The sequence below is a fragment of the Cyprinus carpio genome, chromosome A23 (genome assembly GCF_018340385.1).
Source record: "Cyprinus carpio isolate SPL01 chromosome A23, ASM1834038v1, whole genome shotgun sequence".
In the NCBI taxonomy this organism is placed as follows: domain Eukaryota; kingdom Metazoa; phylum Chordata; class Actinopteri; order Cypriniformes; family Cyprinidae; genus Cyprinus; species Cyprinus carpio.
This window is the reverse complement of record NC_056594.1, coordinates 10,005,176-10,017,282: the sequence shown is the minus strand read 5'-3', so window position 1 is coordinate 10,017,282 and position 12,107 is coordinate 10,005,176. Positions and strand designations below refer to the sequence as shown.

Below are 12,107 nucleotides of genomic sequence, written 5' to 3'. Positions count from 1 at the left end.
GTTTTAAGCTAAAGTATGCAATTTTTTTCAATTTAAAAAATAAGCCATTCATAAGTAGATTTTACTGAAAACTGTAACTAAAAGCATGCTGTTTGTTTGATCATTCTGACAAGTCCTGGCACAATAACACTGGCTTAACCAATGATGTGAGTTTGGTACCGGGCTAACATTTTTTGACCAGTGGCGGACAACATCTTTGGAAACAGTCATTATTTTTGCAATTCCATTCAGTGATTTTGCATTAGGAGTTAGTTTATGTTATTATTTATTTTTTTTTTTTTTTTATATTATATACTTTGTTTTTATTATTTATTTATTTTTTTTTTTTGTTTTTAATTTTTGTTTTTTTTTTTTTTTTTTTTTTTATTTATTCCTGAAAAAAATGTATATTTAGCTGTGTATATATATATATATATATATATATGTATATATATATTATATTTTTCATTTTATTTTTGTTTGAATAATTTTAGTACTTCAACTTAAACCCTTTTTTTGTTGTTTGCCAAAGCAATTTCATATTCAGTTTTAATTCAGTTTTATTTCATTTAATGAAAACAACTTACTTTTACTTCGTTTTAATAAGAACAATGCACACTTCACATTTAAGTTAGTCCAATGCGCCGTACTTTCAAACTGCCATGGCATATATCCTCAGTATTGTTTATCAGTATTTCCTTTTCACTCTCTGTAGATTCTTTTTCCTCTCAAATGATGAGATGCTGGAGATTCTCTCAGAAACCAAAGATCCCATGCGAGTGCAGCCTCACTTAAAGAAATGTTTCGAGGGCATCGCCAAGCTGGATTTCCTGCCTAACCTGGACATCCAGGCCATGTTCAGCAGTGAGGGTGAGCGTGTGGAGCTCATCGAGTGGATCTCTACATCTGAAGCACGAGGAGCTGTAGAGAAGTGGCTGGTGCAGGTGGAAGACATCATGCTGAGAAGCGTCAGGGATGTGATCAGTCGCTCCAGACTGGTGAGTCTCAAATTCCCATTTGCACTTTTTTTTGTCAAATTTAGGTCTTTATTAAATTTTTTGTACTTAAATGTGTTCAGGCTTATCCAGAGGCTAAAAGGAGTCAGTGGGTACGTGAGTGGCCTGGACAGGTGGTCCTCTGTACTTCACAGATGTACTGGACACTGGAGGTGCATGAGGCCATCAGGAGTGGCGCTAATGTAAGGAAACCACTCTGAATATTAGTGGACCATTGGATTCTGTTATCTGTCAACCTAAGATATTGATCTGAATTATTTCATAGGGTCTGAAGAACTACTATGAACAGCTGCAGAATCAGCTGAATGATATCGTGGAACTGGTGAGGGGGAAGCTGTCAAAGCAGACACGCACCACTTTGGGGGCCCTAGTGACCATAGATGTGCATGCCAGGGATGTTGTCATGGAGATGATAGAGAAAGGTTCTCTTGTTTTGATTAATCTGCATGGTAGCTTTGATATTATGAATTTTAAAAGCATTTTTCATTCTTGTGAAGAAATTATTTTAAAAAACTATATTTGTTATATGACTTCATTATTTGAATTTGTGGTTACAGTATTGTACTTTTTAATTTTGAATATCCATTTCAGGAGTTTCTAGTGAGACAGATTTCCAGTGGCTTGCCCAGCTACGTTACTATTGGGCTGACAACAATGTTCGTGTCCGCATTATAAATTGTGATGTCAAGTATGCTTATGAATACCTCGGAAACTCTCCTCGCTTGGTCATCACACCATTAACAGACAGATGCTACCGAACTTTGGTATATTAAATGACTAAAATATTTTATGCTTTTATTATGCCATCTGTTATGCTTTGCTATTGTGCTATGAGAATACAGAATTTATTAATTAAATCTAAAACAATAATCATGCCAGCTACATATTTATTATTTTTGAGGCATAACTATTCCCTTTTCTGATATCTGGCTTATTGCCCTCTTAAAGATTGGAGCGTTTTACTTGAATTTGGGTGGAGCGCCTGAAGGACCTGCAGGCACAGGAAAAACCGAGACCACCAAAGATCTGGCCAAAGCCCTTGCTGTGCAGTGTGTGGTGTTTAACTGCTCAGATGGCCTTGACTACCTAGCCATGGGGAAGGTGAGAGGGTCTCATTTCATACATAAAGCTGGAATTATATTCTACATCAAGGACTCGTCAAAGAATTTCTTAAACTCAGAAGCTTGCACTCAAATTTCATTAGTCTATAATCATCAGTTTATCTATCATTTACTGAATGAGCTCTGCAAATAACATGAAATCTGAAATTATATTAAGTCAACATTTGCCTGAAATATTCTTTTCTAGTTCTTCAAGGGATTGGCGTCTTCTGGTGCCTGGGCATGCTTTGATGAATTTAACCGAATTGAGTTGGAGGTGTTGTCTGTGGTAGCTCAGCAGATCCTATGTATTCAGAGGGCAATCGAAATGAGACTTGAGTATTTTGACTTTGAGGGCACAGAGTTACGCCTCAACCCCAACTGTTTTGTGGCCATCACCATGAACCCTGGATACGCTGGCCGATCTGAACTCCCTGATAACCTCAAGGTGTGTTTTTGTGTGTGTGTGTATTATGGGTAACTTGTTTAATTAAGATCAGGTTATCTAACTTGGATTTAACTGTACTGTTCTGTTTTCATGTTACTCAAGGTCTTGTTTAGAACAGTGGCCATGATGGTGCCTAACTATGCACTGATCGCTGAGATCTCCTTGTACTCTTATGGCTTCCTCAATGCGAAGCCTCTCTCAGTGAAGATTGTGATGACATACAGACTGTGCTCTGAGCAGTTGTCTTCTCAGTTCCACTATGACTATGGGATGAGAGCCGTTAAAGCTGTGCTGGTGGCTGCTGGGAACCTCAAACTCAAATTTCCAGATGAAAATGAGGATATACTTGTAAGTAAATCAAAAGGAAGTCTAGTTAACACAGTGTCTCATACCACAAGCTGGTTAAAACCTGAAACATTATCCTCATTCTCTTGGTACTGTAGCTGCTACGGTCCATCAAGGATGTAAATGAGCCCAAGTTTCTCTCCCATGATATCCCTCTTTTCAATGGAATCACTAGTGACCTGTTTCCAGGGATTTCACTACCTGTGGCAGATTATAAGGTGCCCTTTGCTTAATGCTGTTAGTTTAGTTTTAATTTAGATTTCTAATGATAAATAAAATATTTTCATTACATCTTGTTCATATGCACTAGGTATTCCTGGAATGTGCTCAAGAGTGCTGCAAAAAACACAATGTGCAACCTGTAAAGGTTTTCCTGGACAAAATGATTCAAACTTATGAGATGATGATAGTTCGTCATGGGTAAGTTAGTATTTCCTCACCAATAATACTTAAACTGTTAATGTGAAATGTAATGTAAATCTTTATGTTAAGTTGTATGTCACACAAAATGGAAATGTAATATTATGTTGTATTCATTAATATTATAATAATATTATAATACATTATCAATGTACATTTACATGACAATCTACTGGCTGTAAAGTTAAAACATATATTATACTGCATTATATTATGTAACAATATGAAGCAAAACAAACTTTGTATTTAATGTAATTTGTTTTTATTACTCTATCACACAAGAGGATTTTCATCCATTAGAAAGGTTGGAACAAACAATAAAATATTCTGTTGAAATATTCCATAGGTTCATGCTTGTTGGAGAACCATTTGCTGGAAAAACCAAAGTACTTCATGTTCTTGCTGATACTTTGACCCTGATGAATGAGAGGGGCTATAATGAAGAAGAAAAAGTTGTGTATGAAACTGTCAATCCTAAATCTATAACTATGGGCCAAGTGTTTGGTCAGTTTGATCCTGTGTCCCATGAGGTAGGAGCTTGGTTTCTGCATCAGATTATAAAAAGCAACAGTTTGTTTATTTGTGAATTTTTCTAATTTGTGCATTTTTGTTTTATCAGTGGACAGATGGGATTGTGGCAAACACCTTTCGTGAATTTGCCTCAAGTGAGACCCCAGACAGGAAATGGGTGGTGTTCGATGGCCCCATAGACACGCTTTGGATTGAGAGCATGAACACTGTGCTGGATGACAACAAAAAGGCAAGTTAACATTATTTTAAGAGTGTTTGATATCATTTAAATAACCTGTTGTTGGAGCATTCTGTATTAGAGAGGAGATAGTGGCTGTTGTAACTGATTTAATTTTTTTCTTTTCATTTTAGCTATGCCTCATGAGTGGGGAGATTATCCAGATGTCCAATCAGATGAGTCTGATTTTTGAGGCCATGGATCTGTCACAAGCCTCTGTGAGTCAACCTGTCTCAATATTTAATATTAAATCTCAGTACTATCCATATATGCAGCATATTCGAAAACAATTCAGCCTTCATTATCTATACCATACTAACAATTTCTAATTCCTGAAATAGCCAGCCACAGTGAGTCGTTGTGGAATGATCTACATGGAGCCGTCTCAGCTAGGATGGACTCCTCTGGTGCTATCATGGATGAGAACACTTCCTGACCCACTTCAGTCACAAGACAATACCACACTACTGCAGCAGCTCTTTGAATGGTTACTTCCTCCTGCACTTGTTTTATTACGCAAACAATGCCGGGTAATTGTTTTACATTATTAATTGCACATAGCATAACCATGTTAAACTATTTTTGATCTTAGATGTGGTCGAAAAATCAGCCAGAGCTTATTGAATTACATTGAGTTTAATATTCCAGGAAGTCATTCCCACCAGCAACAGTAATACTGTTGTGTCTCTCACACGACTCTTTGAGATGCTGCTGACTGGACCTTTAAATGAAGATCCAGGGAACAAAAACATACGCACATGGATCATGGTAATTATACATTTAAAAGGTACAACATACAACGGATCAGAATGCAGTTAAATATATAATCACGAGTTATTTTGTCCTATGCAGGCAGCTTTTGCCTTTGCCCTGGTGTGGTCTGTTGGTGGTTGCTGTGATACAGATAGTCAAGGCCGATTCGATCAGTTTTTGAGGGAAATAATCTCAGGAAAGGCAGAAAACTATCCCATACCTGCTACTGTGTCAAGATGGGAGTGTCAATTTGAAGAGAAAGGTCTTGTCTATGACTACAGTTATGAGGTTGGTATATAGTAGTGCAGTAGTATGAGAATGTAAGAGATAGGCCTATAACTGTGAAAAATAACTCTTTTCACTTCAAATTAGTTCAAAGGAAAGGGTCGTTGGGTCCACTGGAATGAGTCCATCAAAAATGCACCACTAGGCGACAAAAATACCAAAGTACAGGATATCATTGTCCCCACAATTGACACTGTGCGATATACTTACCTAATGGATCTCTGCATTCAGTATGGGATGTAAGTATTTTTTTAATATCTTGACAAACATTAGGCCAGCGGTTATTGAGGGGAGAAATAAATATGGTTTTGGTTTTCAGGTTACATCTTGATTTTGTTTTTTAAGCATTTTAATTTAGATTAGAGTTGCATTATCTTAATATATTAATAGTAATTTTATAATTTAAATACTTTTAAGTCATACTGCAACTCCTTTGGAAGTTTGCTGAAGCCCCCTGTTTTAGAACCACTGGATTAACTCATATATTATTTTAAATTTAATAGTTAAACTATTGATTTTAATTTGTGTTATTGCATTCAAACAAAATTGTAAAAAAAAAAAAAAAAAAATTTCACTTCTATTTAGGCCTCTTTTGCTCGTCGGCCCCACAGGCACAGGGAAGTCTGTTTATGTGAAAGAAAAACTAATGAACAATCTCGACAAAGACCTCTTCCTTCCGTTCTTCGTCAACTTCTCAGCTCGCACCAGTGCCAATCAGACTCAGGTAACCACCAGGATACTACCCAATCACCATTTGTCAATGTATTGTTAATTTTTTCAATGAATCCATTGAATTTTTCAGTAGTATTTTTCGATAACACAAGCTATCTCTCTATCCTCTAGAACATTATTATGTCTAGACTAGACAAGAGGCGAAAGGGAGTGTATGGACCTCCCATGGGAAAGAAATGCATCATTTTTGTGGATGACATGAATATGCCAGCAAAAGAGGTATTTGGTGCACAACCTCCAATTGAGCTGCTTCGTCAGTATTTTGACCATGGGAACTGGTAAATGAAAACTCTTATCTGTCCTAGACTTTTTACTCTTTGCTCTTATGTGTTGTTGTAGAGCTGAGCTTATAGAACTTGTATGCTCTAACAGAGTCCTTATGTTGTAGGTATGACCTTAAGGATACCTCAAAAATCACCCTTACGGACCTGCAACTGATCTCTGCCATGGGTCCCCCTGGTGGTGGGAGGAATGCAGTGACTCCTCGTTTTCTACGCCATTTTAACATCTGCAGCATCAATTCATTCAGTGATGAGACCATGGTGCGCATTTTTTCTAATGTTGTGACCTTTTACCTCCGGACCAATGACTTCCCACCTGATTGCTTCACGATAGGCAATCAGATAGTCACTGCAACACTTGAGGTAAGCCGTGTGATAGATACAGTATATATACACTACCGTTCAAAAGTTTGGGGTTGGAAAGGTTTTTCTTTAAATTGACATTAATAGTGCTTTATTCTCACAAAGACGACATTTATTTAATGGACATTAATAGTGCTTTATTCTCAAGTTTAAGTGTTTTATTTTTTGGTATATAGGGTAAAAACAGTAATTTTGTGATACTTTAATTTCTTTCTTTTAAAAAAGCAAAAGCTTACTTACCCTAAACTTTTTGGTATAGTGTATATATAATTCCATTATTTATTTTTTGTCTGTTTTATTTTACATCATCTAATTCTGTGTTCTGTGTGAAATAGGTTTATAAAAAGGCTATAGAAAATCTCCTTCCCACCCCAGCTAAGTCTCATTACACTTTCAACCTACGGGATTTCTCACGAGTGGTGCAGGGCTGCCTGCTACTGAAGAAGGAATCACTTGCAAACAAGCGAACAATGATCCGGCTTTTCGTACATGAATTGTACCGCGTCTTCTATGATCGCCTTGTGGATGACCAGGACCGAGCCTGGCTCTTCTCACTCATAAGCAATATTGTGAAGCAGCACTTCATGGAGAACTTTGACACAGTCTTTGAACATCTTAAGGATGGCAACAAACCTGTACGTAAAAAAAAAAAAAAAAAAAAAAAAAAAAAAAAAAAACATCCAATGCTTCTTTAGAATTTCTCATTCATTGAATTATTTACTTAAAATGTAATTTAGAATATATTATCTTAATATCTCATGCAGTTTTTTAAAATAAATGTATCTTGTTTTAACAAAATTGATATATTTTAATGAAAAATACTAATTTAACAGGACAAAAATACTGCCTTGCTTTCCAAAGATGAATATGAAGTCATTTTTGATCATGTGAAACCAAAATGGTTGGTTTTTTTTTTGTATTGTTTTTCCTCAGCTTTGTGAGGAGAACTTGCGGAACTTGTTATTTGGCGATTATATGACCCCTGACGTAGATGAAAGTGAGAGGTTGTATGCAGAGGTTTCCTCTATGGAGCGCTTTGGTGAGGTGGTAGAAGCCTGTCTGGAGGAGTACAACCAAACCCACAAGAACCGCATGAACTTGGTCATATTCCGGTAACTTTTAAAAAGCTGTATACACTTTAGTGCATTAAGCCACATACCGTGATTGTCCAATAGGCATTGTCTTAAAAGGATAGTTCACCCAACATTCTGTCATCGTTTGCTCACCCTCATGTCATTCCAAAACTGTATGACTCTCTTTCTTTAGTGGAACACAAAAGAAGATATTTCGATGAATGTTGATAACAGACAGTTTTGGTTCTCATTGACTTCCATTGCATTTTTAGTCCAAAGAGTGGAGGTTAACAGGAACCCAAACTGTTTGACTACCAACATTCTTAAAAGTTTTTTTTTTTTGTTCCACAGAAGAAAGAAATTCATACAGGTTTGGAAAGATATGAGAGTGAGTAAACAGTAACATAATTTTTATGTTTGGGTGAACAAAACCAAAGTCCTTTTAAGGCAAATCATTTCACTCTGCGGCCATCTTTGAAATGCCTCTCGGGCATGCAAGTGCAGCTCCTATCTCTTTGAATGAGGAAACATCAAATTCTCCTAAACTGTTCGTGAAGCTTACAATTGAAATCTAATCTATCAGCGGAATGAAATCTGACAAATGAGGTCTTGTAAATTACGTTTTTTTTGATTAAATGTTTATTTTGAATGCTTATTCAGGCTTTCAAAACTACACAAGTGACACGTCTTGGGTATACTATAGTCTTTGACAAAACTTTTAAGAGAACAGAAGAATTGAATGACATATTTGATTGATTGTCTCCCTCGTTCATTTGTATAGTTATGTCCTGGAACACCTGTCCAGGATCAGCCGTGTGTTAAAACAGCCTGGAGGGAATGCTTTGTTGGTTGGAGTTGGAGGCAGTGGCCGTCAGTCTATCACCAGGCTTGCCACTTTTATGGCTAATATGACTTTGTTCCAGCCTGAGATCTCCAAAAGCTATGGCATGAATGAATGGAGAGATGATCTGAAGGCATGTTATAATTAAAATTGAGTGTGGGGTTTATATGAGGTATTGTTTTAATGAATGGAGAGATGATCTGAAGGCATGTTATAATTAAAATTAATTTTAATTATAACATTTAAAATTTTTTGTTTTTGTTTTAATGAATCATCACGCAGCTCTTTTTCATGCAACAAATTGTTGTGACCGGGGGCTGTCAAGATACATAAACACCATTAAAGCACAATAAAAGTAATGAATACTACTTGTGTGTAATATGTCTAGAATACATTACAATATTTTTGGAGCTTGACAGCCCCTGGTCACTTTGAGCTGTCATATGGAAAAGAGATACATGAAGACTATATTTAGAAGGCAAATGTGCCCACTAATGGATTTTGTGTTGTCTAGCGCCTGATGAAGAATGCCGGAGTAAAAGGCCAGAAAATGGTGTTCCTGCTCACTGATGCTCAGATAAAGGATGAAGCATTTTTAGAAGATGTGGACAGCATTTTAAACACAGGAGAGGTGCCAAACATCTTTGCTGTGGATGAAAAGCAAGAAATTATGGAGGTAAGATACTGACAGAATAAATGCATGTATCATATATGTAACTCTTTATTGATGCATTGTATTGTAAGAATATTGTAAGAATATTTTATTTTTTGGTGTGTTTTTCTCTGTATCCTCTTCAGGCTGTACGCCCCATTGCTCAAGCTGGGAATAAAAATTTGGAATTCAGCCCTCTGGCTTTGTTTGCATATTTTGTGACACGCTGCCGAGAGAACCTACATATAGTAGTAGCCTTTAGCCCGATAGGAGATGCCTTCCGAAACCGCCTCAGACAGTTCCCTTCCCTCATTAACTGCTGCACCATAGATTGGTTTCAGGTGAGGTTGGCTAGGACAGGGAAGAGATGGTTAAGCATTTACTAATTATGTTTGGAGAAACTAAGAGACAGTTTTTTAAATTAACTTATTCTATTATGACCAATTTAACCAGTTTTGAATATACACCTTGTCTGAAAGTGAAGTTACAGTTTAGTTTCTGATCTCCCCAGCCATGGCCCGAAGAGGCTTTGGAGCGAGTGGCTAATAAGTTCTTGGAGACACTGGAGCTGAGTGATCTTGAGCGACAGGAAATTGTGCCAATCTGCAAGACCTTCCACACTTCTGCTATTGATCTGTCTCACAGGTATGATGTTTATATCAAAGCTAGTATGATCTGTTAAAGGGGCAGTTCCTACGAAATTGACTGAAAATAGGTGAGTAAACGATGACCCAACAATTTATTTTACTTGTGGCTTGTAGAACACAGGCACCTTACAGTGTCAAACAGTAAAGTTATCACAATTAAATGAAATTATGTAATCTTTGCAGGTTTTTGTCAGAGCTGGGCCGCCATAACTATGTGACTCCTACTTCCTACTTGGAGCTCATAGCTGCCTTCAGACTTCTTCTCACTCAAAAACGAGACACTGTTATGACTGCTAAAAACAGATATACAAATGGATTGGACAAACTGGCTTTTGCAGAGTCTCAGGTAATGTGTTGGGAATAATGTAGAGAAAAAGTAGCAGATAAACATATCTTTTAAATCCATACAGTAATGCATATAATACAAAAATCAGCCTTTTTTTGTAACCTCATAACCTTTTTAATCATATTTTAATGCATTTATGCTGTTCTAGGTGAGTGAAATGAAGAAGGAGCTGGTGGACCTGCAGCCTAAATTAGAACAGGCTAAGATTGACAACACCAAAATAATGAAAGTAAGAAACTTACAGTACTTTTGCTGAAAGCAAAAAATAATTTGTTCATTTTGTAGTACCAATGAAGTGATTTACAGTGTTTCTGTTGTTCCTATAGTAGTATCTTAATTTTCATAATAGTTGGCCCACGTTTGTTAGCTACTGTACATGTTTCTCTTCTGCAGGTGATAGAGGTTGAGTCAGTGGAGGTTGAGGCGAAGAGCAAACTTGTCCGTGTGGATGAAGAAACAGCTACTCTAAAAGCAAATGAAGCTCAGGCTTTGAAGAATGAGTGTGAGAGTGACTTGGCTGAGGCAATCCCTGCACTGGAGGCTGCGCTGTCTGCCCTGAACACACTCAAGGTCAACAGCATATTTTACATACTGCTTTTCACACAGTATATAGTAAGAAAGTCAGCATATTCAGACATGGGGAGGGTAACTGTGCTGTATGAAGGTGGCTAATCATGTTTAACTACATGCAAGGATGACAATTCAGTATGAAAATTAATTTAAGAATGTAATTTAGTATGCTTTGGAATAGGGGATTAGATTGGACCCTACCCAGAATTTTTAAAGAAGATCAATAAAATCCTGTCATTTTTCATGTATTTTTAAATGTTGGATATTGGGGTTAATAAAATTATAGATTATCATAAAAGGTGTTGGTTGATTTGTGATTTCAGCCAGCTGATGTGACCATTGTAAAATCAATGAAGAACCCTCCATCAGGAGTGAAGCTGGTGATGGCAGCGGTGTGTGTAATGAAGGACATCAAACCAGAGAAGATCAATGACCCTGCTGGAACCGGACAGAAGGTCAAAAGCGAGTCTAGACAGGTCACATGACAAGAGCTTTCTTTGTTTTTATTTCTTTTCTGACAGCATGATATCTATTCTAATAGATTCTTGACTACTGGGGTCCAAGCAAGAAGCTGCTAGGAGACATGAATTTCCTCAAAGATCTGAAGGAGTATGACAAAGACAACATCCCTGTAAGTCATTTTTGTAGGGTGTGTACAGTAGGTTGTTTTGTAAAACTGTGGTTGATGTATTTTAATGGTGTTGTTTTGTGACAGGCTCAAGTGATGCAAAAAATCCGTAGTGAGTACATGACCAACCCTGACTTTGACCCCACCAAAGTGGCCAAGGCTTCGTCTGCAGCTGAGGGGCTTTGCAAATGGATCACAGCTATGGAGGTTTATGACAGAGTGGCAAAGGTAGGCAGACCCTCATCTGTATCTCACACCAAGTAGTTTCATTATCTATAATAATTATAAGATAAATAGTTACATTACATATTTTCTTCATTATCTTCTCTTCTCAACCAGACTTTATGTTTTATGTTGTTTTTCATTCATTATATTATTATATATATTCATTTTATTTCTTTAAATATAAGGAAATATACAGTATTTCAGTATAAATATACAGTATATATACTACTGGGGTTTATGTATATATACAGTATATATATATATATATATATATATACTATATATGGGGTATATATATATATATATATATATATAATTTTGTTATATGATATTACATGAAATATATGCATAATTTTTTGTTGTTTCATACCACTTGATTGGATTTAAATTGTTTTCTCTTTCAGGTGGTGGCACCTAAGAAAGCCAACCTTATTGTAGCCCAGGAATCCCTAGCCACCACCATGGCCCTGCTAAACCAGAAGAGGGCGGAGCTAAAGGAGGTGGAAGATCGTCTGGCCTCATTGCAGAAGACTTTGGAGGAAAAGACTGAAGAGAAAGCTCAGCTGGAGTTCCAGGTGGACCTCTGTGCTCGCAAGCTTGAGAGAGCCGAGAAGCTAATTGGAGGTTTAGGAGGAGAAAAATCCAGGTTTCAATA

General features: G+C 36.8%; 1 protein-coding gene across 1 annotated transcript in view; it reads left to right on the top strand.

The window, feature by feature from the left end:
- Positions 1-12,107, top strand: part of dnah12 (dynein, axonemal, heavy chain 12) — a 28,886-nt gene that overhangs the window by 7,299 nt on the left and 9,480 nt on the right. The window contains exons 22-53 of the mRNA XM_042712990.1: positions 695-977; positions 1,058-1,177; positions 1,261-1,417; positions 1,587-1,759; positions 1,944-2,096; positions 2,304-2,543; positions 2,646-2,891; positions 2,987-3,106; positions 3,199-3,308; positions 3,655-3,838; positions 3,928-4,068; positions 4,191-4,274; positions 4,398-4,586; positions 4,705-4,824; positions 4,909-5,097; positions 5,182-5,333; positions 5,680-5,818; positions 5,938-6,104; positions 6,215-6,470; positions 6,806-7,105; positions 7,404-7,582; positions 8,325-8,517; positions 8,899-9,060; positions 9,183-9,377; positions 9,548-9,681; positions 9,867-10,029; positions 10,178-10,258; positions 10,423-10,599; positions 10,923-11,054; positions 11,141-11,230; positions 11,315-11,455; positions 11,857-12,098. Of these exons, the coding sequence (XP_042568924.1) occupies positions 695-977; positions 1,058-1,177; positions 1,261-1,417; positions 1,587-1,759; positions 1,944-2,096; positions 2,304-2,543; positions 2,646-2,891; positions 2,987-3,106; positions 3,199-3,308; positions 3,655-3,838; positions 3,928-4,068; positions 4,191-4,274; positions 4,398-4,586; positions 4,705-4,824; positions 4,909-5,097; positions 5,182-5,333; positions 5,680-5,818; positions 5,938-6,104; positions 6,215-6,470; positions 6,806-7,105; positions 7,404-7,582; positions 8,325-8,517; positions 8,899-9,060; positions 9,183-9,377; positions 9,548-9,681; positions 9,867-10,029; positions 10,178-10,258; positions 10,423-10,599; positions 10,923-11,054; positions 11,141-11,230; positions 11,315-11,455; positions 11,857-12,098 (5,412 nt within the window). The remainder of the gene's footprint in view (positions 1-694; positions 978-1,057; positions 1,178-1,260; positions 1,418-1,586; positions 1,760-1,943; positions 2,097-2,303; positions 2,544-2,645; positions 2,892-2,986; positions 3,107-3,198; positions 3,309-3,654; positions 3,839-3,927; positions 4,069-4,190; positions 4,275-4,397; positions 4,587-4,704; positions 4,825-4,908; positions 5,098-5,181; positions 5,334-5,679; positions 5,819-5,937; positions 6,105-6,214; positions 6,471-6,805; positions 7,106-7,403; positions 7,583-8,324; positions 8,518-8,898; positions 9,061-9,182; positions 9,378-9,547; positions 9,682-9,866; positions 10,030-10,177; positions 10,259-10,422; positions 10,600-10,922; positions 11,055-11,140; positions 11,231-11,314; positions 11,456-11,856; positions 12,099-12,107) is intronic.